The 27,611-nt window shown below is 35.8% G+C and overlaps 1 protein-coding gene across 10 annotated transcripts in view; it reads left to right on the plus strand.

Annotated features, from left to right (window-relative positions):
• CFAP20DC (CFAP20 domain containing) overlaps positions 1-27,611 on the plus strand; it is a 58,945-nt gene that overhangs the window by 13,422 nt on the left and 17,912 nt on the right. For 9 of the 10 annotated variants that reach the window (XR_003993689.1, XM_030501078.1, XM_030501077.1 and 6 more), the window contains 9 exons: positions 1,186-1,300; positions 3,040-3,196; positions 5,013-5,177; positions 8,564-8,700; positions 9,476-9,656; positions 10,221-10,367; positions 14,840-15,171; positions 18,597-19,010; positions 23,278-23,481. Coding sequence is in view for 9 of the 10 variants with exons in the window: in XM_030501078.1 (XP_030356938.1) it covers positions 1,186-1,300; positions 3,040-3,196; positions 5,013-5,177; positions 8,564-8,700; positions 9,476-9,656; positions 10,221-10,367; positions 14,840-15,171; positions 18,597-19,010; positions 23,278-23,481 (1,852 nt within the window). In the remaining variant the exon portion in view is untranslated. Of the gene's footprint in view, positions 1-1,185; positions 1,301-2,117; positions 2,286-3,039; positions 3,197-5,012; positions 5,178-8,563; positions 8,701-9,475; positions 9,657-10,220; positions 10,368-14,839; positions 15,172-18,596; positions 19,011-23,277; positions 23,482-27,611 lie in introns of those variants that run through there. The other variant, XM_030501083.1, reaches the window with a different exon arrangement.

The raw sequence follows: 27,611 nt of genomic DNA on the forward strand, positions 1-27,611 counted from the left end.
TTCTAACAACACTAACTAGTGACAGAAAGTTTATTGTAATAATTTGTCATCTTCTCAAAGGGGCTGCTAATTACAGAGGAATACCCATCTGTTAGAAATAGGCTTGTTCAAAAATAATAGGTAAATTAATCATTACTTCCCCATACAGATTGCAGCCTCTCAAGTAATGTCTGTTCTCTGCTATAATAAGGTAGGACTGCTGGGAGATATAAGGTTGTGCTGCTGTTGTGGTTTAACCCCAGTAGGCAGCTAAGCCATACACAGCTGTGCTCTCACTGCCTGTTCCCACTTCTTGTACACCCCAGCCTCCTTGCTGGCAGGGCAGTGTAAGAAGCAGAAAAGGCCTTGGTGCTGTGTAAGCTCTGCTCAGCCATAACGAAAACACCTCTATGCTACCAACACAGTTTTCATCGCAAATCTAAAACACAGCTCTGTACAAGCTACTTTGAAGAAATTTCCCTCTATGCCAGCTAAAACCAGTACAGCTGCTCACAAGAGTTGAATGAAACAGAACATAAAAATGAGCCTCTTTATTGATTTAAAGGAAACCTAATCTTTGTGATAATGGCTGTGGTCTGAATCTGTTAGAAATGTCCTTGGTGTCATTGTCAGGTGACCTGAATAGTGAGCAATAAACTTCTGTAATATAATTCACGTTTGAAGATACGTGCTCAGGAAGTAAATCAGACAATGTCTTGTGTCTCTATCTTTAAGTTGACAAGAGTCTATATGAAATGACAGAGGCATTTTCAGGAAAAGAAAGCAAATAACGTTTTTCTAGTTAGCATGTGACAATGTGTCCCAAGATAACACAAGCTTAAGGGGCAGAAACAAGTGTGATGATTAAAGGCTACTGGGTTCTCGATTCATACAAATTGAATTCTTTCGTAGTCTGAAGGGCTGTGGAAATCTAGCAAAAAGTGTAGACTGTTGAAATAAAATTAGCATGTAAAGTGATTTTTTTATGTGCAGGAATATAGCCACCAAGTTTGAATTGGAGAAAGAAATCTTATTACTCATCTTGTAAAAGCAGTAATTCTCGAATTCTTTATTTGCTATCACTGACACAAAGGTTCTGCATATGAATAGATGTTTTTATGATAAAAAGATATCTTGGCCAAAGATACTGGGTTATTGAATTGATAAAAATCTGTTCCGTTCTCTCCTGCTTTTTTTCTTTTATAGGATAACTGATTTAGGAAATATTAAAAGAAGATTGTATTTATCAACAGTCCACAAGGAGTTGTCTGTAACCCCTCTGCATGCAAAAATTCCACTGTTTACGATGAAGCGCAGAATAGTAGGTACCTTGGAAATATTTCTTGGACTGTGGTAGAGCACAGGTTTTTTCACCAAAAACATATGTTTATAGACCTGTTGAAATTAGTGTTTGGTTTATAATTCAGTTCCTGCTCATTCAAGTTAGGTGTGTATGTCCTCTCTACTGGGTAGCATCAGTACCGCTCAATACTACTACTTTTTTACCCTTCTGACATTAGGAGTCCGTTCCCATTTTCCAAGATTAATGTTGTGATGTTTATTCTTTACTTCTGCTGTCTTTTCAGCCTCTGTAATTTCTCTCTGTCACTGGTATTTCTTCATTATAGTGCTCCTTTTCATGTGTACCTTACGCTATAGTGAGCTTTTATTACACTCACTGGAGCTGAAGGTAGGCTGTAGCTGATCGCTACTTTCCTGTGCTTCAGGTTCTTCCGGATTCTGGCGCATATAAAACAATGTATATGTCAAACTAATAAAAACAAGCTCATAGCTCATCTCCCTGTTCTACTCTTCCACACCCAGCCACAACATAATACCTGTCAGAATACAAAACCTGACAGTTACCATACAACTTTGTAAAGACCCAAGTCTCAAATACTGCTTTAGAAAATTGTGTGGAGATGAGAATAGTTAGAGTTCAAATGTTTTACAGTATAAGTATGCACCAAGAGAACTCGATAACCCCGAGTATACTAAGCAGCTGTGAATTCAAGGCTAGACATGAGAGAGACTATTTTTTGGAAAATAGTCTCTCTCATGTCAACCCTCTGAAGTTGACTTCTTTTAGAGTAGTTTTGGTGGAGGCAGCTGTCATACCCCTGCATCAGATGCATCAGATCATACCCCTGAAGTTGCCATTAATTCAAGATCCACTAAAATTAAATAATTTTTATTCAGTATAATTTCAGTTAGTTGGCCTTGGTGTCAGGCTAGCACAAATGTTCCAGGATTAAAGTATGCATTAATGTTCACCCAGTTAAAGTCAATCAGAATATGAACTTCAGGTTTGTATTTTAATTTAGATAATAAAGCGTTAATCAGAGATCCATCTAAATGCTCTGATCAGTTCTAATGACAAAATATTTTAATAACTTTAATGCTTGACCAACCTTGAAGGCTAGGTCTGTGTTTCTTAGTATATCTGAATACATACCTGTCTCTTTTAAATGATTATCTGCCTTTTTATTGTTGCTTTTATTTGAAGGAGTATGCTGCTTTCAGTGATTAGATAGATAGTTTAGCTTACTGTATACACAAGAAGTAGTTTTAAGATGTTGTGATACACTGAGGTCTTGTCCATACTATACATTTTCCTGATATTTTTCAGTGTGGAAGGGGTGCAAACTTTGGAGAGGTCCTTTTTTTATGAATCTCAGAAAGAAATCATCAAAGAATCTCCAACTCTAGCCTTTGGGGCACTTAAGCTGCAGTAACTTTAACTTTTTAAGTAATACTGAATAACAACTTTTTGCCAGAAAACCTTCAATGAATATACTTTCTTAGAAGTTAGCTGCAAAACATGTTGTAGATACACTAGTTGGGCTGGCGGTTGCTAGGTTATATATACTGATTTGTATAAGGAATAAAGCTGTATGTGCAAATATAGCAATATATATTATCAAAATGTGCACTGTGAATTGCAACTTGTGAAAATCTAATACTTAACAGAGACGTTGTTTATATAGAACTCTGCATTAATACTCTTCTGCAACGATTAGTGTTTGGCTTTTATTAAAGAGTATTGTTTCTCTTTTCTAGTGGTGCAATATGTGTATTGACTTGGTAGCATTCACCAGTGAAATATTCAGAGGAGCTGCCTTCCAGTCTTTGGATGGAATTAGTATTTCAGCTAACTGTAAACTGAGAAAGATCTTCACTTTAAAATCCAAGCCTCAAGATACAGCTGAGAAAGATGGTGTGTTATAATTACTATGTAGTCTTAATCATAACTGTTCATATTATAAAATCAAAAGCTTCTTAGTCATCAGATTGGCAGTTTGAAAGGTTACATGATTTCATGAAAACTGAAGTGGTAGCACAGCATATTAAATCTGCTACTGTTGGGCTTTAGGCAACTAATTAAATGTATGTGTACTCCTCTGTTTTAAACATTGACTTCCTTAGAAGTATTTTGTTGAAGAAATTCTGGCAAGATTATCAAGTAGAGAGCTTGTTTTAATGAGGGTATATTATGCTGATAGAAATCAGGTTTTGGCCAAGAAGAGAGTGTCTGAAAGGAAAGAGTAATACTTAAACTTAGCAGCATTTGCTGTTTGTTTTCTTAGTTTTGGACATTAGCAGCTGATGGAAGATTGCTTCTTTAAATAATGCAAGACAAAACTGTAACAAAACAGTATTATGTGAAACAGAACTATGAAACCACCATAAATGCCTTTCTGAGATCTTTAGTCCATTTATCCTAACATGTCTTTGTTCATTGGGAACATAGTATTGGTGGTGAACTGAAAAATGAGATACTATATTTGTAATAGAGCAGGATATTGGTCAAAGGTTGACCAGCCTCCAGACTAGCATCATAATCCTGAATTACTGTTTTTCAAGGGAGAGTTTCATTCCTCGCTGATAGTTGCAGTAATAGAGGAGGAATTGAAAAAGCACAGCTGGCACTTTCTTATTTTAGAGGAGCCTTAGGTATGGCTCAGCTTCAGTGTCACTCAAATTTTCATTTTGTGGCTTTAAAAGAGCACACCTGAAAAAAGGCTTCTGGCTTCTGAAGGATGGATAGTTAGCGGTATTGTAAGTATAACAAAAAGTATCTTCCATTTGGAACACCTAAATAAGGGAGAGTATGTGATCACTGTGATTACTCCTCTTTCTTTGTTGGTGAGGTTGGAAAAGAAAAATTAATTCCAAAGATGACTGCACAGAGAATCTGGTAAATTCTCAGCAGAAACTGCAGTCAGAGGCCTCACTGGCTGTCATTAAATTTCACTCCATCCGTGCATTGTTTTCTCTCTCCCATTCTAAACAGTGTTTGAAATGTGTGTAAATGTTCTAAATGAGTTCCAGAATTCTAAAATGTAGTTAACATAATGAGTAGACAGCTTTAATGAACTGTATGCATGGTAAAATACTGCAGTTTTAATTACTGGATTATCAATTCTATGATTATTACACAGCTGGTGAGCATTAGTATTTTCTGTATGCTTATTTTCTTATCTAGGCAAGTCATAGAATCGTTGGAAAAGACCTTTAAGATCGAGTCCAACTCAGCACTGCCAAGTCCACCACTAAACCATGTCCCTCAGTGCCACATCTACATGTCTTTTAAATACCTGTCAGGATAGTGACACCACCATTTCCCTGGGCAGCCTGTTTCAATGCTTGACAAACCTTTCAGTGGAGAATTTTTTCCTGATACCCACTGTAAACCTCCCTTGGCACAACTTGAGGCTGTTTCCTCATGTTCTAACACATCTTACTTGGGAGAATAGACCAACCCCCAGCTTGCTACAACATCCTTTCAGGTAGTTGTAGAGAGTGAGGTCTCCCCTGAGCCTTCTCTTCTCCAGACTAAGCCCCCACTGTCATTTAGAAACTTACATGCTGTCTTAAAAGTGAAAATTGCAGCAAAACTTCAAATTGCTGTAATCTATTAAATAGTTATAACCATATGAACTAAAACGTACATAACCTAACAAATAATCTAAGTCGAATTTAATTCTTTTGTGTCATCTGAGTGAAGTAAAGCTCATGTTTTTTGATTCTAGCTATGTGTGGTGTTCCAGTTACGCCATGTGAGCCCACAGATGATATTCCTCCAACCTGCCAGCTGAATAAAGATGTGCCACAAGTTACACAATTGCTGAACCTGACTAAAATTCAGAAGTCAGAAATAAAATGCAGGACACATCCAGTAACACTGCAAGAAACAGGTATTCTGCTGTATTAAAATACTGTGAATATGATCTATACTGTATGTGGACAAATAGTGTGGATTTTTCTGTGAAAGTGCATGGTGAGAGTTCCAGTGCCTTACAAAGTATGACAACTCTTGCATAGCTGTACTAACATGAGCACAGACACATGTCTATGGTATAGTTTGAGATCTGTGTGCAGCCTGAACACTTCTAATAAATCAGTGTTGAAAAAATCCGTATTTACATAATTTCATTGATTAGAATTCTAAACATATCAAAAATATCATTTCCTCACTCCCAGGATATTACTTTTTTTGTAAATCCAGTTGCACATTACTAATCTCTACTTTTCCTTTTTAATTAAGTTATTCTGTAAATCCATTTGCAAGAGTAAATATCCTAAATATGTGCAAGGACTTCTTAAAGGAGCGGGTTATAATGGATTTTAAAATGAGAATATTTTGTATTCTCCATTCACGCGCTTCATGGAGAACTGATAATTTTGCCCCTTTCAAAATACTGAATTGATATTTTCACCTTAAACGAGAAGTACATAAACTTCTCACTGCTAGAGCTTAGAAAAATGAACAGATGAACTCTCTCTTTATAGGCACCCTCTTTACTCTATACTTTTGTTTCATTACTTTTGGCTCCTGTACAAAACACAAGGCTAAGCCTTTAATTTGGCCCATAGCATAATTGCAATGTCTTACTAAAGCTTTTCGTGTACCACCTTTTGAGAGTCACAGATTGATCATACAAGGCACTAGAACATCTTTAGAGAAGGAAGTAAGTCTGAAGTAGCTTAGAAGTGGGTCTGAACAAGCAAATTAGTTCCAGAATCAATTTCCAATGCATCTTAGTCAGTGTAGGTAATGTTCGAAGTGGTGCTGTAGACGAGGAAGACACACTTTTATTCCACTGTGCTCAGTACTTTCTCCGTCTTGAGGATTCTCATCTTCAGTGTTTGAATTCAGTAAATAATAATTTCCATCATTTCTGTTAAAACGCTCTGGAAATATATGTGCAAAGTATTGACTAAAGGAATAACATAAATTACAGGGAACAATGCTGGTGAAGTTTAATACTACAAAAGACAAGACTGTCACAGCCAACAATAGTATTTAAGGTGTAGCATCTCATGAAACTCTAAAGAAAAATAAACTTTGAAGTATTTTGTGAGAACAACCTGGATAATACGAAAAGTTTAAGAAAATGTTTTAAACTCCTTTTCTTCTGCTTTTACCAAAATATGAAAAAAACAGCAGCTTGTAAAGATTTTATCATCTGCACTAAGCCTCCATGCTGATGCTGGTTTAAGTTGTTAACTTTTGCTCTCTCTTCATATACTTAATTAGTAAAGGCAGTACAGCAGCTGAAATTAATAGCAGGGAATTTAAATTTTTGCATAGGGTAAGACTCTTCATACATTTACTTACACAAATTACATTCAGCTTTTTTTTTTTAACATGCAAGTGCCATTTTTGTAATATTAAAGGGCAAATAATATCTTAGAGTATTATTGCCCTACAAGTAGTAAAGCCAAAGTTGTGTTATGAAGTTTTGATTCTAAGTTTGCTTTTGAAATAGCAGAAGAAATTCTGGAATTCAGTTTCTCAGTGTTTGTATTCAAAAATCAATACTTGTCTGGGTTGTCAAAACAGAAGGGACTGTAAGACTTAAATGAGCACAATAGTGTGAATGATAGATCAAAACGATAGAATAATGAACGTTCATTTAAAACAAAGCTCAGGTTTTACTGTCCAGACTAGAAAGATCTGTAGCCTTTAGGTATATGTAGTAAAATAATTAACAATAACGTCTTTGACCTGTATGAAAAGGAAATGCCTTCAGTTTAATCTTTTATTTTTAATCCAATTTTAAGAATGTAGCATGTATTCTTCCAGACATGTTTTTCAAATTGCTGAAGTTGCCCTTCTTGAAAATGGAAGTTTTGGTATATTTAAGTACATTTTAATTGGGAAATGTTCTTTTTATCTACTAAACTTTGTTTCTTTGATAACCAAAAGCCTGAATTATTTTTAGTATCATCCACTTTTAATGACACATATTATTTCGTTATGCCACCAACACTCTGTTATGGGTAGATGTAGGTAATTAGTTGCAGTCAATTAATGTGTTCATAAAGAGATATTTTCATGCAAATCAGCTTTTATAACTGGAGCTAACAACATCCCGAGGTAGTCAGGAAATTAAGTGAATTGATGTTGAACCAAGACAGGTCATCTAATCTTTGTGAAATGGCAGCTGTTAGCCGCAACCAAATGTCACATCAGGAAAAAGGGAAGAAGGTAATGGGGGAAAGTGGCTTCTTTTGTGCTTATTAGTACAGTAAATTATGGTATTTGATGTCTAATGTATGGTATTTTTTTCATTTCTTGATGACACTGTGAATAAAGCTGATCTTGAAATAAGATTAAATAATTGTATGAAAAATTCTTAAGAGAGTCAACAAAAAGTTTTGCTTCTACCTCATTGCTTTGTGGAGGTGTCAGATCTCTAAAATATGATGGCAGTTTAACACTGAAGTTGTAGCAAGAAAAAGTCTTCAGACATTATAAATTAATGTGAGATTACCCTTTTTTATCAGCTCTGGAAAGGAGAATTCACTGACAATCTTGAGAGTATTAAAAAAGAGGAAACCAGATATTAGATTCAGTTCTGCGACCGTGATGATAAAATTAATGTGTAACCCTTTTACTGTTCTTCCCCTTTTTTGGAACATTCACCTGTGTTCCATATTGACTTTTTGTTTGCCTTTGAGACTGGTTGGCATTTTCTGTGCTTGAAACTAATTATCAAAATACATGCATTTTAAACAGTAAAAAATAAACAGTGAAAAGGGTAGAAGGTTTTAAAAGGAATAAAGTATGTTTGCAATATTAGAGCTCAGCCCTGGTAGTAGAGTGAATTCAGTGATTTCATAAAGCAAGCAACATGTAAATAGTTCTCCTCTGAGCCGTGAGTGATAACCTTGACAGTCTTGCTTCAGTTTTCTTGTGTTGTTATTTATTTATTCTGTTACTTATTAATCAGAGTTGGTTTTTCTTCCTGTCAGAAATGAGGTTTTCATTAGTTCTAAAGAAATCATGCAAATATTTTTTTTGTTATAAATAGCCCCTTTTTAGATAAAGCTTCTATGTTGACACACTTCTATAAAATGTGCCTTTGCTATTCCTACATATTTCTAGGGACTGTGCTATAAAGGAACTGTGAGTGAGCAGCTGCGTGGTTCTGAGTTACCTGCTGGGCTTAAACCACAACAGGAACGTAACTTTTATATTTGTTTAGTATCCATAATTATTTTCTTCCAGTTGATTTGAAGAAATTAATATTCTTTATAAGTACTGTAATTCTTATAAAACTGTTATTTTTCTTAGGTAGCTCAGTTAATAGAGGACAACGCAATACACGCTCAGGTAAAACTCAGAATGTATCACATATTGCATTTGGATCAAAGATCCTTGGACCACCTCCATCTTCAAACAGAAGAGTCAGTACAAGAGAATCTGGAGAGGTAAGAAGGCTTAATTATAGCAAAACTGCTGGCACTTCTATGAAGGAAGAGATTGACAAGCAGAGGAGTCACACTAAAGGTGTTTTTCAGAACTGTAGAATTGTGTCCAGAGTATTGTGTTTGATCATGGACCTCCAGAATAAGAGATAATGTAGCATCCAGTGGAGGGCAAGTGAAGTGCTTGGGTGGCTACAGCACATGGTGTGGGTTTGTTCAGAAGAGAAGGCTGCAGAATAATCAAGTTCCTATTTTCAACTAATGCAGAGTTGAAGAGAAGACAGGCCAGAATCTTCTAAGAGGTGCAGTGAGGAGACAAGAGTCTCAGATTTGCAGGGAAGCTCTGACTGGGTGTAACGATAAAGTAAAGTGGTTCAATACTGGAACAGTGTCACAGGGAGATTGTGGATTTTCGGTACTTTCAAAGATAACAAAACTTGGCTGGAACAGGCTGCTCTAATTTCAGCATTATGCCTACAGAGTTCTCTTCCTACTGAAATCACTCTGATTTCTTATCATTCTTACTTTTCTGAATTTATTGTTCTAGCTGGCAGAAGTTCTTGTATGTGTAAGTGTTTTTCCTGATGATGAGAGCTGTGATGCAGAGCAGAAACTCTTCAGTTCCCTGAAAGATCATACTTTAAAAAAAAAAAAAAAGATAAAATATTTAGAAACATTTATTTTTCAAATAAGCTTAATTGAAAATATGTATTTACCTTTGAGTGTTTTGAAAGCTGTTACATTTCTATCTTTCATTAAGAAAATCATGTCTTTCAAGGTAACAAAGACCCGCAGTAGCAAAAGTAATAAATCGTGCCGACTTCAAGGCAAGGGAAAGGGAGCTGAATCCATACAAGACAGTGAGAGATTGGAGCTGTCATTCTCACCATGCAAAGATTCTTTAGATCAAGAAGGCAAAAGAAATACTCACCAAACAACTAAAGATGTATGTCAACATGGTAAGAGCATAAAGCAAAGAATATTGTAGAGATCACAAGCTGCCAGAGATTTTACATGATTTTGACTTCAGAATGTAAGACTTAATTCGCTGTTTTTTCTAATCCTTTATCTTACCTTGTTGATTACTGAAGACATTTATATTAAATCATGGCTTATTTTCCTGTATGAGCTTCAATAAATGCTCGTTCTCTCTGCAGGTACTCGTAAGTGTTTGAGCCAGGGATCACAACCTGCTGGCAGTAGGCACAGGTTAAACACATCTTCCTTTTCGCTTCATGCTGTGTATGTAACTGAGCTGCTGCAGTGATTCTTGATTATTTTGCAGACTTCTGCAAGCCTTTTTTTATAACTGCTGTGGTTTGCCTTTCTTCTATGCCTAGTGTTAAATTTTTACTTTCTTGTGACTGTCATATTCCTGCTGCCCTACAAGATTCCTGTGCTGTTTGGAAGATGTTTGTATCCCAGGACAAAGCTGCGTATGCTGTTTCTTCATGCCTGAAGTAAGAAAAGCACACAATGTGCATGTTCACAGGTATTTCATAAGCTTCTGGGTTGTGTTTCAGACCCTGCAATTCAGACTCGGGATACCTCTGAGAACGGAAGAGTAGATTTTCAGCTGGACTCATCACAAGGACCATCAGCAGACAGGAACAGTTGTAGAAGATTATCTTTAAAAGATGCAGCCAAAACCACATGGAAGATAACCAGTGGTATGGTGCTCATTTTATGTTATTTTCATCTCAGTTGTGTGTGGTGTGGGGGACTATCTGTTGTAAATTTCAAAGGACCCAGAAGCAGTTAACAGAAAATATAAATATATGTGTTCTGGGGGATTATGGAAATCAAACACCCTAACAGAATTGCTTTTAAGCGTTGATGAAGATTTGCAGGATTAAGCAGAGTGCCAGAGCAGTGAATGAATAAAAAAAGAATAATTCCATGCTCTCTTGATTAAAGGGAAAGAACTAAAAATAATTTATTCTTTAAATCCCCTATTAAATTTAACACTAGAAATTCCAAACATCAAATGTATGAGAAATTTTACTTGTCCCAGATAAGAGTTTAGGATATTAATTATGGTATCCATGTAATGTTGGGGGGTTTTGGTGTTGTTTTTAAAGTTCAGTGGTGAAATTAAATTTTTTTCCACAGAAGGACACATCAGCTTATGGTGTATTTCCGTTTCACACCTATCTGCCAAAAGGTGTGGATTTTTTTTGTCATACAGTGTCAATCAACTTGCTTTGTATATGCCTGGAAAGTACGTAATGTGGCAAAAAAAATCCTTAATTCTGTGAAAAAGTAGTGTTGCTTTCTATTAAAAGGCATAGCCTTTATTGACCAAAGAAATTTTCCTTCATATTGTGGGTTATTTCCATTTTGCTTAATCTTTGGGATGTTTAGAAGGAATTATGTACTAGGACAATGTCAGCAATTCATACTTGCTCTTAAGGGTTTTTTGCTATTTTACTGTTTGTGTTTATGAGAATGAAAACTGTTATAACCCCATAAACCCCAGGATCAATGTTCTAGTCAGGAAACTCACAACAACTGATCTTGTGATGACTTGGCCAAAAGCACAGTCCTGCCACTTAGAATTATAGAATCAGCTGGGTTGGAAAAGACCTTTAAGATCATCAAGATCAACTTCTGACAAAGTGTTAATGTACATACACCTATGACAAGTCAGTGACACAAATCCACATTCCCCAAGGAAAACACAAGCCTATGGGGTTTCTGGCTCCCCACCTATATTGTGGTCAAAACATGTTCTGTCAGCAAGAACTATGAGTAAATATTAATATAAATTTCATGGGGATAGAGGAGCTTTCATAACTGATTGTTCTTATTACCTTAGAGGGTAGTCACTGCTATTCATAATAATATCTTTTAGATTTATTATTGACCTCAATTCAGCATGTCTTCTGTAGCAGGTGTGCAGTACCTTTACCAAGGTAAATTGTTTGTAAGCAAGGGATAAAATAAAATAAGTGAGCATTGTTTATAGCTTGTCAATCTTATTTAGGCAATACTAAAACCCTCATTAAAATGTCAGGGTGTAATTATAAGCTTTAGCATAAGTCTAACTGTAGAAGAGCTAATTAGAAGTTTAGGTGATCATTCCTGCATTTATCTTGTTTGCTGCAATGTTGTGATTACATAGTAGTTTGCATATTTTGCTAAGAAGATGCTCTAAATCGTTCATTACAATTGATATGGAAACACTGAGTTAAAAAGAAAATACAGTATATTTTCTGGTAGAGAGATAATAGGATTTCGTTTGGTCCAAAACTCCCCACATCTTCCACTTGAAGGCTATTAACAGAATGCTACACTGACTACAGGTTGCAGAAGTTGCTGAACTCCATAGCATAAAATGTCATCTTAAAGCCTCACAGGCTTTTCTGTTTTCCCCTGCATATTTCATTAAGTACTGTGGTATACAAACTAATATTTGCATTTAACTTACCACTAACCCACGTACATTTCTTGGAAACATCTCTGGAAACAAGTGCTCTTTACAGAAGTTAGACTAAACAACCTGAATAGTCAGGCTAAATATTATGCAGACACTAAATCTTTTAAAGTAGTTCTTTATATTTCTGAAGTGCTTTAGATCTGAGTAAAGACATTACTTTTACTCACAATGGGGAGTAAAGTGATGTGTAGGAAGTTTTCGGATGTCTGGGGCAGAACCAGGAGAAGGAGTCAGGAGTTTAAGCTTCTAATTGCTTCCTCTCCTCTGAACACTTGACAAAAACTGTTACTTAAGATGTTTTCTTTCATATTTTGATACTTCATTCAAAATTGACTTAAAATCTCAAAGCCCAAGTGGTTTAACACCTTTTGCTTCAGAATTCATTACGACATTTTATCTGTAATGACCTCTGCAAATTAAACAGCAACAACTGCATTAGAAGGCATTCTAAAATGAGAATAGAAAGGTGAAGCAGTTGGGGAAGCTGGTTGTTACTAGGTCAGCAGGCCATAATAAAAATTAAGTCATTCCTCCCTACTCATTCACAGACCTTTGTGCATAAAAATTAGCAGATTCTCATGAAGTGATTGTGTATAACCACAGAGAGCTCGTTACAGTGGTCTGAGCTATTAGTGCATGTTTGAAAACTGCAAATACAGCATAATACCTGTCAAACCTGATTTCATGATGGGGGAAAAGGCCTTCTGAGTACTAAAGGAGAGTATATGTTATACATCTTGGTCTTGTTCAAGCCACTGCCATTGAAACCTCGTAAAACGTGTCTAGATTAAACTGTGAAAGGATGGGTGCCAGATTGGTCAGAAGACCCAGGATGCTGAAAGAGGAAAAACATTTTAGCTAAGTAAATTTTGAAGATATTTTTTGTTTTGAAGAATGCATTAAGGTAAAAATTTTAATATAGTTGTCTTGGGGAAAAAAGAGAATTTAAAACATTGTAGATTTAGCATCCAGAACATAATTCCAATTGCCTGACTAAGAATCTCGAGTGATCAAAGATAGGACAATTCTGCTCTGCTGTCCTCCTTTGAAAAACTTGTAGCTATTGATCAGAACAGAAGGTCAGTTGGTTTATACAAATGAAGTTCTTGGAAGTTTTGAGTAGTCTCACTCATGTCTTGAAGCTCTTGAAAAACTAGACCAACCGATTCCTAAAAGAAATGGCATTACTTACATATTTGTCTTTCAAGTCTTTTATTAGTTAAAAGCAAGGTGAAATTTCTATATACTTACAAAACAGACTTATGTACAGTAGACAATGATCTCGTAGATTGTTTTATACCAGCATGATTATCTAACATAAAAAGAGTTTACTTGAAAAGCCTTGGGGCTTCTGCCTATAGATGGTCTTCATGTACACACTGAAGCCTCTTCTGGAACAAGTAGGTGTAAGCCATCAATGTATGAGATGTGTTAAGTCCCTACTTTTCACTGCTTCCTAGTACAAAGTGCTGTTTAAAATATTGGAATTTGGCAGCTTTACTAGCTGTCTTTAGTAAACTGGGAAAATCACAGCAACCCAGTGAGAAAACAACTGTTTCTCCTGGCATCTCTCTCATCTTTCGTTTGCCTTCATTTATGGTGGCTTACACTTTCCTTTTTTCCCCTCAGAGCAGCTCAATCTGCCTGAAGTGATTATTCTCTCGAACAAAACTAAAAAGACTAAAATTCCATAATAAACTTGCTGTCTTCTGTGACAACAAGCATTTTATTAGTGCAGTGCTACTTTATTATTGTGGTTTTAGTATTTTTTTTTTATTGAGGCTTTTTTAATACGGTTGGTGGTAACTTTGTTTTATGGAGCCAGAAAGTTTCAAGATCTAGTGAATAATCCACACTACACTACCTTTACTGAAGATAGGGGAGTATTGCATACTTGAACAATTCTCCTTTTCTCAGATGCTATTTGAGATTGGTTTTAATCAATCAAATTGACATTTTTTTCTATACCATCATTCCAAACAGTAAAATGTAAGTTAACAATAAGAGTATAAAAATGGCCTGTTCATGTTTATCTGGGGCACTCAATCTTTAAATTCATTTCTGTAGTTTATTGTTGGTTTAAAATTGGCAGATTAGTACTGCCTGTATTCAGGGAAACTTGGTGAAACAGATATCTTCATATATTTTTCATGTCATACTATTTTTCATCAGAGCTGTAGTTTGAAATTGAGATTTAAACCATAAGTTCTGGACATAAAAGAAAGTGTAGAATTTCAGTAATAAAGAAGCAGCAGATTGTAATATTATGAACTTTCCATCAACTATGTGTGATTTCTTTTTAAATGTCAACCACAAAAAAAAAAGAAAAAAGCCTAAGGAAAAAGATCAATAGCCAAATTTAATGAAATTATGTTTTCCTAGAATGAAATTCAGTTGAACAATTTCAAATCTTAACAGCTAAATAGTTTCGGAGTTGCAAATTGCAGGCTCACATGTCATATATCAGAGCCTGTGGATTTTTTGAGCTGTGATCTGGAAATGTTCTGATTTAACCTTGCCTCACCTAGAAAGCAGCCTGATCTTTTGCATTGTATCCTCGTCACTCTTCCAACTGTATAAATCTGATAAGCAGAATGTTTCTGTATTAGAAAAACTTCTGTACAACTTCCAGAGAGAATGAGGGTGATCAGAGTAACATACAATTTACATATTTGGCATTAAAATAAACATTTTACATTTCAGATGAATGGGTGTTTCCAAGAAGTCTCACTGAGAGAGTTCAGTTGAATAGGAGTGAGCAGCTTTTAGCTACTGAAGATTCAGCCTGCCATAATGTAACCTTGCCACAGAATGCCCCCGTTGAACATCACAGCAATGAAACAGGTGATCACCAAGTGAATAATAAAGATACTTTCACATTTTCATCAAGACCTCGCTCAGCTCCTCATGGGAATTCTCCAGATATGTCACCAGAATGTGGCATTTTCCATTTGGATTTGAAGCAAGATAGTAACAGAGTACATGGGAAAATCCAGATTGAAGATAATGTTCAAGGAACTGACAGCAGCAAAGAGGTAGGCTACTTTGTACATGTAATTATTGATAAAGTAGTCTTCATCCTAAAACTCCTAAGATGAGATTCTATCTTCAGGCTAGGTAGAGGATAATTCATCTTTTCCCCGTATATCTACAGGTAGATTTGTCTTTGTCAGGTTGCTGTGCCTAACTGGATACAGGAGTGAAAATCATAAAATGGTTTGAAAGAGACCATAAAGCTCATCTAGTTCCAAGCCCCTGCCACAGGCAGGGCCACCTTCCGCTAAACCAGGTTGCTTAAAGCCCTGTCCAGCCTGATCTTGAATGCTACCAGGGATGGGGCAGCCATAACTTCTTGAGGCAACTTGTTCCCTCTGTGACAAGTAGACAAAAGAACGCTAACTCTGTCAGCCCCTGTGCCAACATAGGTGCGAGTATCATGCATGTTTACAACAGAAAAGATTTTAGGAAAGCCTGCATCATAGATTTGAGCAAGATGTAAGTCTGTTGTGGTTGAGCAAGAGTGCAGTAAATGAGGCTTTGTTGTGCTTTTTAAAACTGCAAGCAGTGGCTGTTTTGCTCACCGGTACTGTCAAAAGTGAGTTAAGAAATTTCAGCTTTTTAATAGCAGTTGATGACTGGTATTTCTGCTTTATGTCCTGTGTGAGCTGTGTCAGCATCACCAACTTCAATTCTTTTGCAATATGGAAATCTTTCAGCAATAAAATTAATGAAAGAAAAGAAATACTTCTTTAGCAAATGTATCAGCTGATTCTATATAGGAATTCACCAAATTGTCAATGCACTGAATAGTTGCATTGTGTCATTATGGTAACTGCTAAAACAGTTTCTACCTTTATGAACGTTCTATTTCATTTTGAATTATAAAATCTGTTCCTTAGCATTCTACTCTGTTGCTTATAGCTGAGAGATAAAATGCAACTGAGTTTCCTTACAGCAAGTTGGACTGAACTGCTCTATATTCTGCATCTCTGAGAAACCAAAACGCTGATGTTAATTATAAGAAACACAAATTTTCTCTTCTTTTGTAGTTGTGGGAGGTTTCCTATTATCTAGGGCAGTGTATTATTTATTAACTTCAACCCATAAGACTTTATTTCAAACCAAGTTCTAGAATTTCAGAATTAAATCAGTTTTAGTCAAGCTGGTAGTTCATGAGCAGTACTATGTGGGATACCATTCTAAAAGTGTAAAACTGTTTGGATTTCAAAGAACTTTTTTATTAGATCTGTAGAAAGTCAGTATTATCTACAAAAATATTTACTTAGCTGTAAAACATAAGAGTCAAGTTGAATTTCAGGATGAATTTCAAATAAGCAAACGTTGATTCTCCTTATGTTGCATGTGCTGAGAGCCATAAGATACACAGAACATCTGTGCTAGAACTATACGGTTTATGTGACTTGAGGCTTTTGGGGAGGAAATGTTTCAGCCTGCAGACTGAAAGCAGTATTTATAAATTACCTTTACTGCTTACTAATTAGTAACTGAAATAGTTCAATGCTGTTGTTCAGTTATGAGAGTCAAATAGTCAGTTTAAGATAAAAATTGCTTCTTTTGGAACCATTCACCATCAGGTGACTTGTATTGTAATTCTAGGCATGCCCATGCTTTCATCTCAAATTTCTCTTGGGGACTTTGTGTAAGTAAACTTGTCATGGCAGCATTTATGGATTCTGTGCAACTCAGAGCAAAGAACTCTTGCTCATAACAAGGGTTGTGACTGTGGCAGGTGTGACCACATGTCACATAGTGCTGTCAAAAATGTATTTTAAGTGTAACGGGCAAGTTCATCAGTGAAGCCTTCAATGAAGAAACTGAGGATTTTTCTGTCCTTATACAATTCAAAGAATAAAGGAATAAGATTAAATAAGATAATGTACCCTTACAAAGTGATAGATAACTTCGCTCTGATACCTCAGTGTTAAAGCTTGGTGTACGCAAGGACTGTATCCCATCTGCTCCTAGTAGGTAGCCCTCTAGAGTCATTAGAATGATCTTAAAATTACAACCCAGCAAAAGCAATCAGTTTTATGTATCCAGAACCGCCCATCTGCATCTTTCAAGGAATACATCACATCAATGGAAGTGCTCATTTGTCAGGAAAATGAGTCTCATCTTCAGTTTACATATGCTGTGCTACAGTTAATCAAGCAAACTTTATTGATGTTTCTGGCACCATTTCATGATTTAGTATTTAACAAATTATTCTAGAACCTAAATAAGTGTGTATGGCTGAAGAGACATGGAAAGGTTGGAGGGATTTAAGCTTTAGATAAATCAGAGTTATCCATTTATCTCTAATGTGTGTGAAAAAAAATACAGTGTTTTCTTCAGTAATATTCCATCTTCAATTAACCTAAATAAATATGGATTTCCAGCACAGATTTTAAGGTAACTTATGGCAAATAAAAACCCATGGAAAAGAGGTAAATATAGATTTGTGTTTCAAGGCAATTACTAAGTGAGGGAATAAAACTCCTAAAACATGTATCATTAATAAAACTGAGGGATTATTTTCTTGAATGTGCATTTCATTCTGTGTAATCCAGTCTTGGACTCAGTGAAATCAGCAAGAAACTTGGATCGCTTTCATTAGCAGTAGGACTGCACCTTGGCTGTGGGAGGCATAATGAAGATGGTATCTCAGTGACTTACTGAATCTTGTAATATATACTGCCTTACATTCAGTGTGGTGGCATATGGCAGACAACTAGCATGATGAAATGAAGATGAGGCCTCTCTCATCCTTTCTTGTTTGAGAATTAGAATGCTGAGGCAAACACTAGATGTGCTTCCCCATTATTTTTCTTTCCATGTGTTTGGTCTTGATGTTTGTTGTTGAGATGTGGTATGAGTGAACACCTTGATTCATGGCATATTTTGCAGACACATTGTTACAAGTGTGAATATAAGGTTAACAAACTAAGCTACAAAATTCTTAAATGATGTTCAAATGGTGCTGAATGTGATATTCCAGTATTATCACTGGTGAGTAAAGTGATCTCAGCATGAGTTATTCCTTCTACATTTGAGTTGAAGATGTGACATGAAAATTATGTGACATTAATAATTCAGTGGAAAGACATAATTGTGGAGTTTTTACTTTTGGTTTACAGTTGTAATAAATTTTATGAAATGATGATCATCGTGTAACACTCAGGTTTGGGAGGTTACCAGCCTTCTAAATGTGGGCTGACATTTTGAACAGTGTAATCTTGTCTCCCTCTCCTCCTCTTTCTAGTTTTCATTACTTGATGTAAGAAGAGGTTTGTGCTGTACTCAGTGTAGTTGCCAGGAAGAGCAGCTGGTTTTCAGAATCCTTGCAGATTTAGAATTAAGCAGCAGAGATTAAAGAGCCGCTTTCAAATTTTAAGGTTATGTAAAACTGCATTGTGTAATGATGAGAGGGAATCACTCTTGCTTTGTTTCCTAAATTTAGGATGACAACAGTGAATTAATCCAGAGTACTGAGAACCTTGAGATCAGCCACAGCAGGCCAAGAACATCTGATTCAGCAGTTTTTAAGGAGAACCCATTAAAGGGGGGGTCGTGGAGAAATGAGTACTGGAAGAATAAGGGACACAGCAAACATAACCTCGAAGAGACCGTCTTATCAAAACCACAGAGCACCACTGTGAGCAAAACAGATTCTGTTAGCTCTCAGAAAAGCTTAAAGCCTACCCTTTCTCTGTCTCCAACCGGAAGTAAATCTGCATTCTTTAAAGAATTTCCAAATGGATCTGGAAAAAATGAAAGCTATGAAAGAGTTTCTTGTCAATTGAAAAGATCTGTCAGTAAAAAATCTCTTAAGAAAATCTCAAGAGAAAATTCCTGTCTGTCAACACGGAGTTTTGTAAGTGATTTTTACTTTGAAATTATTAGATTGTATGGAAAGCTGTATTAGATATACTCATTTGCATCAAGCAAGAATAAAATGTGTTTCATCCACATATATTCTGGTTTCATCATAACAGTATTTACTGAGCTCAGTCTTTTGAAAGTTGATTTTGTAGTTTTTTGAGGCACACAAAATAGTACTCCAGAAAGAAATCGGAGAGGTTTACAGATAAAAAGAAGTGTCATTGAGCAGCTCCCATTTATGAAATATTTGAGTTTGGGTGTGAAAGATTACAAAGGAAAATTGACAGACTTTAAATTGATGTATTAACGAGGGACCATAGAACGAGTGTTAATGTAGATACTTCATAGTCTTTCTGCAAGAGCCCTAAAAAATAATAAATTATGTGATTGAGGGCCAGCAGTAAGGCTGTGTCATAGGCTAAATTCCCAGGCTACTAAAGGAATAGTTACATTCATCAAAGTGTTGTTTTATTCCTGGTTTTTTCCTTTGTGGAGTCTCCTTATGGAAACACGCAGTAATTCAAAGAACAAGTATGAAGCTAATTATGTTCTTAAATATTGCTTAATAGCTAATTCTTGTCTTTTCAGTTTATAATGATGTGCTTTGAATCAGGAACTGGAGCTTAAGAATCAAGTGTGTTCTGTAAATCACAAATGAGATCGTATGCTACTTTTCCATGGTTTGGGATAGAATTCTTTTGGGCTTAGAATTACTGCAGATTTGTATCTTTTAACATGTGACCTCTTCTCTCAATGTGTTAGGAGTAGATTAGATGTATTCCTGAGCATCTCAGTGAAACAGGCCAAACTTCTTCCTCAGGCTTCAGGGATCTTGTTTTTCAGACGTCAGCTAATAACCTATGAGACCAAAGACGTACATAGCTGGCATCTTCTGTCCAGCAGCACTCACTTGCTGATGGTTAGAGAAAGAAAAAACAAACAGCAAGGACAGAGCAAGCAGGCAGTACTACCTCACCAGCAGCCCATAGCTAAGCAATTCCTTCACTGAAAAGTGTTGTCTTTGTGGTACATAACTGGTAGTGGAATTTTTTTTCCATAGATATGTGTAGCTGCTTTTTGTACCTACATGGCCTTTGGCCATGAAAGTGAATTTCAGAGTTTAATTGCTGTGTGTGGGAAAGAATACTTACCTCCTTTTATTTGGTTTGACTGCACTGGCTAATTCCTGGTGCTTTCTCATTCTTGTGTTTGTTACAAGAAACAATGAATAATCTTTTTTTTTTAATTGTTACCTGTGCCACTTACTATTTGATGGATGTATATCATATACCTCTGCAATTCTCTTCTATAGATCGAGGAGTTTTATTGTATTTAGTTCCCAGGATTGCTGGTTTTGTCATTTTTACCCAAGGATGCTAAATCTTGCTACTGCATGATCATTACTGTAAGAGTGGGTTTTTTTGATAGTAGTATCTTGAACCAGGTGCTACTGCTGGGACCACAAGAATAGATGCCCCCTCCCTGGCAGTGTTCAAGGCCAGGTTGGACAGGGCTTGGAGCAACCTGCTCTAGTGGAAGGTGTCCTTGCGCATGGCAGGGGATTGGAACTGGGTGAGCTTTAAGGTCCCTTCCAACCCAAACCAGTCTGGGATTTTCTTCTTTGTGGCTCTATGAAGCAATTATATATTCTTTGGAAAATTTTATTAATTTTTATTAGGAATGTTGTCAATAACTTTAATACAACAAGCTGTTTGAATGTGTATTTTTCTTGACCTCACACATATGCAAAGTGTTTTTTGTATCTGCTGGAGCACTTCTGCAGGAAGAAAGCAGTATTCTAGGGCCTGTAAGTTTCAGGAAAGGAAGTGCTGACATATCGTATTGTTAACTACGGTGAGATAACACTGGAGACTTTGTTGTTGGCTGTAGGCATGTAATGATTTTATTTCCATTTTGAAACACTGTTCATTGTTTTAAGAACGATGTATGAAAGGATGGTTTCATGTGAAAGGGTATTAGAGTTTACAGAGAAGTAGACTTTTCTAATCTACTCATATGGAGGACTGGTAAAGAAAAAAAGTGCTTACCAACTCTTCCTGCAGTCAATTTGCTAACTACTTAATACACTTTAAGGACCTGGTTGCTTGCAATGTTTTATTCACGTTTTAATAGAGTTCTCTATTATTAAGTTCAAATATTTTTAATTAAGAAAGAAGTGCAGCCCTCTGGGTAATATTGCAAGCGTGCAGATAGCTGGTAATTAAAGTTTTCTGCACGTGTAACTACACTCAAACAATCCTGAATAAATTATTTGAATCTGGAAGAGCGCAAATGTCATTATATATGAGAAAAAATCCTTTAAACAGGTTTTGTCAATCTAGCAAAAGTTTTAAGCATTTAATAATATTTTATCAGAAGGGGAGGATATGCAGAAAGAGAAGATAAGCTTTTAATTACTAAATGAAATACTAATTTTAGACACATTTATGAGTATTGCAGAATTACATCTTGCATCAACAAAGTTTCTCCTAAATTACAGAGTGAACTTAACTTCAAATTCAATTTTCAAATGCTCTCTTTGAAAATTGGCTGAGACAAGACAAAATTTGTGAAGAGGCTGTTCTATAGTGGGCATCTGAAGCTTTAAAACAAATAGTCCAAACTATTTCTCCTTTCTTACAAGGAGTTTGTTATACAGGATGTTTAGCACAGAAAATTACTGTGACATCTATTCTGCTTTCTGAGTATGGTATTTCAAGAGTGGGACCATTACAAGCAAAGAAAACAGAATGGCAACTTGAAATAAGTTTGAGGAGGGAGGAATAACTGTTCTGAATTCTTTTGTAAATCTTCTGAAAATCTCTGCATCTCTCTTCATAGCTGTAAAGGAAAAGACAAGCAGATTTGGGCAATGTTTTGCCTTTATTAAAAAGAGAAGGAGAAAAATGTTATTTCAGTGCTTAGTGATTTTATTCTGCATAGCACTTGTTCATGCTGTCATTTTAACACTGCATGCCAATTGCTTCATATATGAGGGAAGAAAGATAGGCTGAAACTTCTCTTATAATAATCCAATAAATGCAGAAGGCACCTATATAAGAAAATTAACAGGAAATCAGTATCTTCAGTAAGATCAATAAAAGTTATAGCAGCTGTAGATCTGGTAGAATACTAATAGAGCAAAGCAGACTTTCCAGTGTAACATAGCAAGCTTTATATGAGGTGAATAAATAACTAATAGTCACTGAGCTAATAACTTACATTCAGTAACCGTCTAGAGAAAACATCCTGTATTATTTTAGGATTAAAAATGGTAGTAATAATCACACTATTCAGGAATGAAGCTTGGACCTCAAAAGCCACAGGTACAAAAGGGGTGGCAGCTGTGCTGACAGCTTCTGTCATCATCTTATACCTTGTACAAAGTGGCAGACTACATATACCTGTGCCAAAAAGTAGCCTCTGAGTGCTTGAGGTGATTTTTCTACTGAAAGTGAGCACTTTGCATCTGAAATAATAAGCAATATATGTAAAAATCTAGGATATATACATGCCTTATTGCACTATTTCCTTAAAATGAGAATCAGTGTCCAATGTCTAACGTCTTTTGTGGGCTGTATACATCATACCTCTGTGGAGCTAAATAATTGAAGCTATATAATCTTTTATTAATCGCTCACATACATTCATGAGTGTTTTTAAAAGCAAATGTCCTGTTTGTGTGGTACCATAACCTGAAGGTATTAAGTGTTGCTGTACTATTTCTTTTAAAGTAACTTACTTTAAAGTTTATACACTAGCAAGTTACCAAAATAACTTCTAAAATTTAGTGCTGACATGTGTTGCTTTCCAGAGAAATTTTATGCTGTGCTTGACAAATAACTGAATGTTATGTTGATGGTGTTTATGATACTACGATAACTGCATGATTGGGTTTATTTCAAGATTTGCATTTGATGCTTAAGCATAGCTGCTGGATTTTTGAACTTCTGAAAGCCTGCTTTTATCTTCTGTTTTTAATTGCAGTGGAACACCAACTTCACCAAGCACCCAGGATCCAAACTGTAGTCCATAATAGTGTTTGCGTTCTTCCTTCTGTAATTACATCTAAATATGTTTGATCTTCATAGCTGAGCAGGAATCTGTTAACTGATCTTTTCTAGTAAACATTTTGTGTCTCTTTTAGTATTGTGGCTTCTTGAAGATTCCCTAGGAAATTCTGCAGTGTATCTCTTTCATTCCTATATTTCGTTCCATGATCCTGTCTATAGTGTTGATTATTCCATTTTATTTCACAGGAGTATGACTGGAAAAACTACCAGTCAAATAGACTCAGTTCATCTGAACTACAGATGCTGGCTAGCATGAAGAGACAGCAAAGTGAAGAATCAGGAGATACTGGGATCTCCCACGAGCTGAGTGCTTCACAGATAGATAACTGCAACGTTAGCCTAAGTACAAGCAGCGATGATACAGCAACCTGGAACTCTTGTTTCCCACCAGTAAGTATAACCCCACAGTATATTCTCTATATAGTTTTTATCAATTCTGAGACTCAAGGATCTTTAATATTAAAATGTGTTTGAGCAGCTTTGAAATTTGAGATACCATTACCAAACGTTTTTAGAACTTAGCAAGTAAAACCTGCAACCAAAACACATAACACTTACAGCAGGTCCTGTAGTACCACCATGGACAAAGAGCAAATCTATTACATGTATTCCTTTATAGAATCCTGCATAATCATGTGGGCTGCACAGCTTGTAAAGTAGTGGCTGACAACCTGCAGGTGTGTGGTATTGTACCTAAAAATAGTCCCAAAATGAATGAAGCCCAGATATACCAGTCAGCAACTACATTACAGTGTGAGTAATGGAAAATAATTGCTTCTTACGATGATAAAGTCTTATTACTGAAAAGATAACTGTTGAAAGCACTGAAGGAGGAGAACAGCAGCAAAAAGCTACAGTAGTTCTAAGCTTTTAGTATATGATCCTTCTGTATTTCACACCTTGTATCATTACTTGTCCTGGTACAAAGTGGTACAAAATCACACAGGCTGCACTATGTGACAGAGAACTGTTATAAGAAGCAGAGGAGTATTTGTTACAGTCCACTGAAGAGTACTGAATGTATGAAATCACAGAATAACATTTCAGCAGGTATATAAAGGTGCTTGCAGGAGCTGCTGTAAAACTAGATAACCTCATACTCCATTTATATCTCAGCAGCATAGTTCTTATTTTATTATAGGTGAAACAATAATAAACAATGAATGTGGCTTAAGTAAAGCACACAACACAACTCTCAGAGGAAGATCCAATGTTAAAAGAGTACACACTGCTGTGTTGCCCCAGTATAAACTACTGCAGAGTAAATGCTCTAAAATGTTAGGTGGAAATTACCTCCAGGAATCCACAAGGACCAAATAGAGGCCTGTATAGCAGCTGTCTTCCATAGTGAATGATCAGCACAGCATAGGAACTTCATGGTACACTGGTAAATGAAGGTTTCAAATGAGATGTATTGCTAAGTGGGTAATTGTACAAATAAGAACTTGGTGTATAGAGTAATGTTTTGCAGGATATCAAAGAAACATTAGTTGGTTTTAACTATTTGAGATACGTCAACATTACACATTTAGTTGTAGTCTAGTCATTTCCAATGCATTTTCTTAGTACTTACTAAAGAGACTCAAACATGGTATGAATCTGCAAGACTGGACAAATGGAACTCAAATAGAGAATAGCAGTCTCATTAATTTTTGAGTGGTTTAATTATAAGGAAATTGATAAGAATATTTAGACATGTCAGGTTTGGTTAATACAAATTGCATTACTAAAACAAAATGAACTTTTAAGGTGAAATGTACTGCTGCAGTATTCAGTGAAGCGTAATGTGGTTGCAAAGACAGTTCTTTGATCTTACTGTCTTGATCAGGTTCTGTAGCTTCAAACTAATAGCATCAGTCTAAAAAGAGCTTAGATATAATAAGTTAGTCATTTAAATTGTAATTTAAGATAGCTGTAGTTTTTCGCAATAGTCCTTTGTGGCCATCTTTCTCTAGGTAAATCAAGTGTAAAAGGCAACATATTTGTCTTTGAGTGAGAAGATTTTCAAATTTCATTCAGTTGACTGAAGTGTTGGTGTGCCTTATACATGCAGCCTTGTCAGGTTTCTCCTCTGTATTTTGCAAGGTGGGCACTGAGGTTTTAAGATGTAATGGCAAGAACCTCATTTCCAGGAAGAGATCATTTAGAAAGCAAACCTAATCTTTCTCAGATAAGGACTAACCACTTCGTCCCTTGCTACAACAAAGGCTGCTGAAATTCAGCTTCAGCAGTCTTCCCTACCTCTGCCTTTATGCACGGGGACTCCCTGTACCAGTACAATGTTAGATAGTCCACAGTACCTGTTGATTCACTTAATATTTTCCTTTCTGAGATAGCTGCCATGGCACCAGCTATTCATAGATGCAGTACAGGTTTTTGGACTATGGACCTGTGTGCTTAACACTCCTTAATTTAACTCTGTTCCAATAATTTGAAAACAGCAGAATATTCACGTGAGGGTGATAATTCTTTTTCTAGGCCTTTAGTGTCTAAGAAGATTATAAACAACTTTCATTAGGGAAGATGATTATTTAATCACCCCAAGTTATTCTAACACAGAAGCTTTTAGAAGATTAGTTGGGGACATTTTTGGTATGTTGGTGTTAAATTTCAGTATATTTTTATATGCTTACAACATTTCAGAAGACCCTGAGAATAGCGATGCAGTGCCAGTATTCAGGTGGATAGCTGAAACATAAAGCTTAGAATAAAAAAGAGATTTGGTTTTATGTCACTGATCTTTAGTACAACCATCACTTGAGTCAAGAGAATTTGCAAATGATCTATCCTTCCAAAATCAGATGTACAAACTGCAGAGAAGTGTGTGTGTATATATAATCTACATAGCCATCTTCCAGTTGCACAGGCAGATGATTTTAGCAGTGCAGTATATAGCAAAGAAATAGAAATATTCCTTATATTGTAGTTTGAGAAATTAAGGACAGCTTGAAATTCTTGTCATGATTAAACTTTCATGCTTACATGTGTTTCCAGGTTGTATCTTTCTGATTATTTAAATCAGTAGTATCTATTGCTTTCTCTTATGTTCTTCAAAGATAAGTAAGGAATATTTTTATTCCAAATTTTCATTCATTTTATACATTTTTGTCTTTTAGTGGAATCTATGGCAACAGCACCACCAGAAGGCAGCTTTTTGTGTATCTTTCATTTTGAAATACCTGTGAAGTTTTGCAAGGCAGGGCAGGATATAATCGTGTTAGATAGTGACCTTACATATCAAAGTAATATTTTATATATAAAAAGCATTTTAGTAAGTTTATTTTTTTCATCACTTGCCATTGCTACGCAGATTTCCAGATTTATTGCAAATTCTCATGTTTCTGAGTCTAATGAGTCTAAGAAACCCTTCTGAATGTAAAGACACATAAATCAATCATATTGCTTAGTTGCAGTTAGAACAGATGTCCTTAAACAGCTATAAAGCAGATATACTGGAACTGTGTTTTTATATGCTATGATAGTTTACCAAGAAGTGAATATAGGCTGTCAGGAGAAATGTAAGTTGTTTAGCAGCTGGTGTAAACTATGACAGCCGAAAAGGAATAAAACAGCCTTGAGTATTATATATTACCCAGCAGAGCTGTAAGTTATAAATATAAAAAACTTTTATTTTAAAATGGATTTACTTCAAAGGATAATTGTAAATCCTTTTAAAATGGGGGGGAGAGAGAGAGGGAGCACAGTTCCAAATCAATAATACCTATAGTATCTGTATGTAGAACTAAGTATTTGTGAAGACTTTATTTGACTGTGTCTTACTTTAATGTTTTCTGAAATCTGAAGGTGTATGAAATTCCATGTTAGCTTTGCAACAATGTGCAAGACACAGTTCTGTATATTGCAGAGTATAATGTGAAGTTTATACCCACACATATGCACATTAACCAAGAACATTTGCCAAGCTTAGAAAATATTTCTGCTTAAATGCCTTATTTTATTCTAGAGATTAAGTAAGACCTTCCTGGTCTTAATCAGGGTATTGGCCCATTCCGCTTCTTGGATAGCTGTTTTTGTACTTCAGAGACCACTTCAGATACAACAGAAACATTCTGGAGATCATATATAAGAGATTTCAGGATATCTTACTACAAATGGTCCCTGATTCTCAGCCAGAAATGCAAAAGAGAAGGAAGATTCTCATAGATAGCTCATTGATACATCCTAGAAGCTTGCAGTGGTATAATGCTGCACTAGCAGACTGCAGAATACATTCACTACTAAGACCTGTCTTTTGAGTAAGGAGTACTCACAGAAAAGAAAGATTCCTTGTTCCCCAAGCAGCTTCCTAAATATAAATTCGGTCATATAAGCCTTGACCTGCAAGACATTTGAAAGAGTTCTTCCAGGTTCATACATAATTTGTGGAAGGTCTTCTGGTTTCCTTTATAATGGTTCAGAAAAGAAAGCCACTTCACACAGAAATGGTTTGGCAGAACTGAAGTCTGACAGACAAGAGGAGTGATATTTAAACCTAGAATTATTCCAACTGAGAGCTCAGT

Source organism: Strigops habroptila, chromosome 11, assembly GCF_004027225.2.
Source record: "Strigops habroptila isolate Jane chromosome 11, bStrHab1.2.pri, whole genome shotgun sequence".
Lineage (NCBI taxonomy): Eukaryota > Metazoa > Chordata > Aves > Psittaciformes > Psittacidae > Strigops > Strigops habroptila.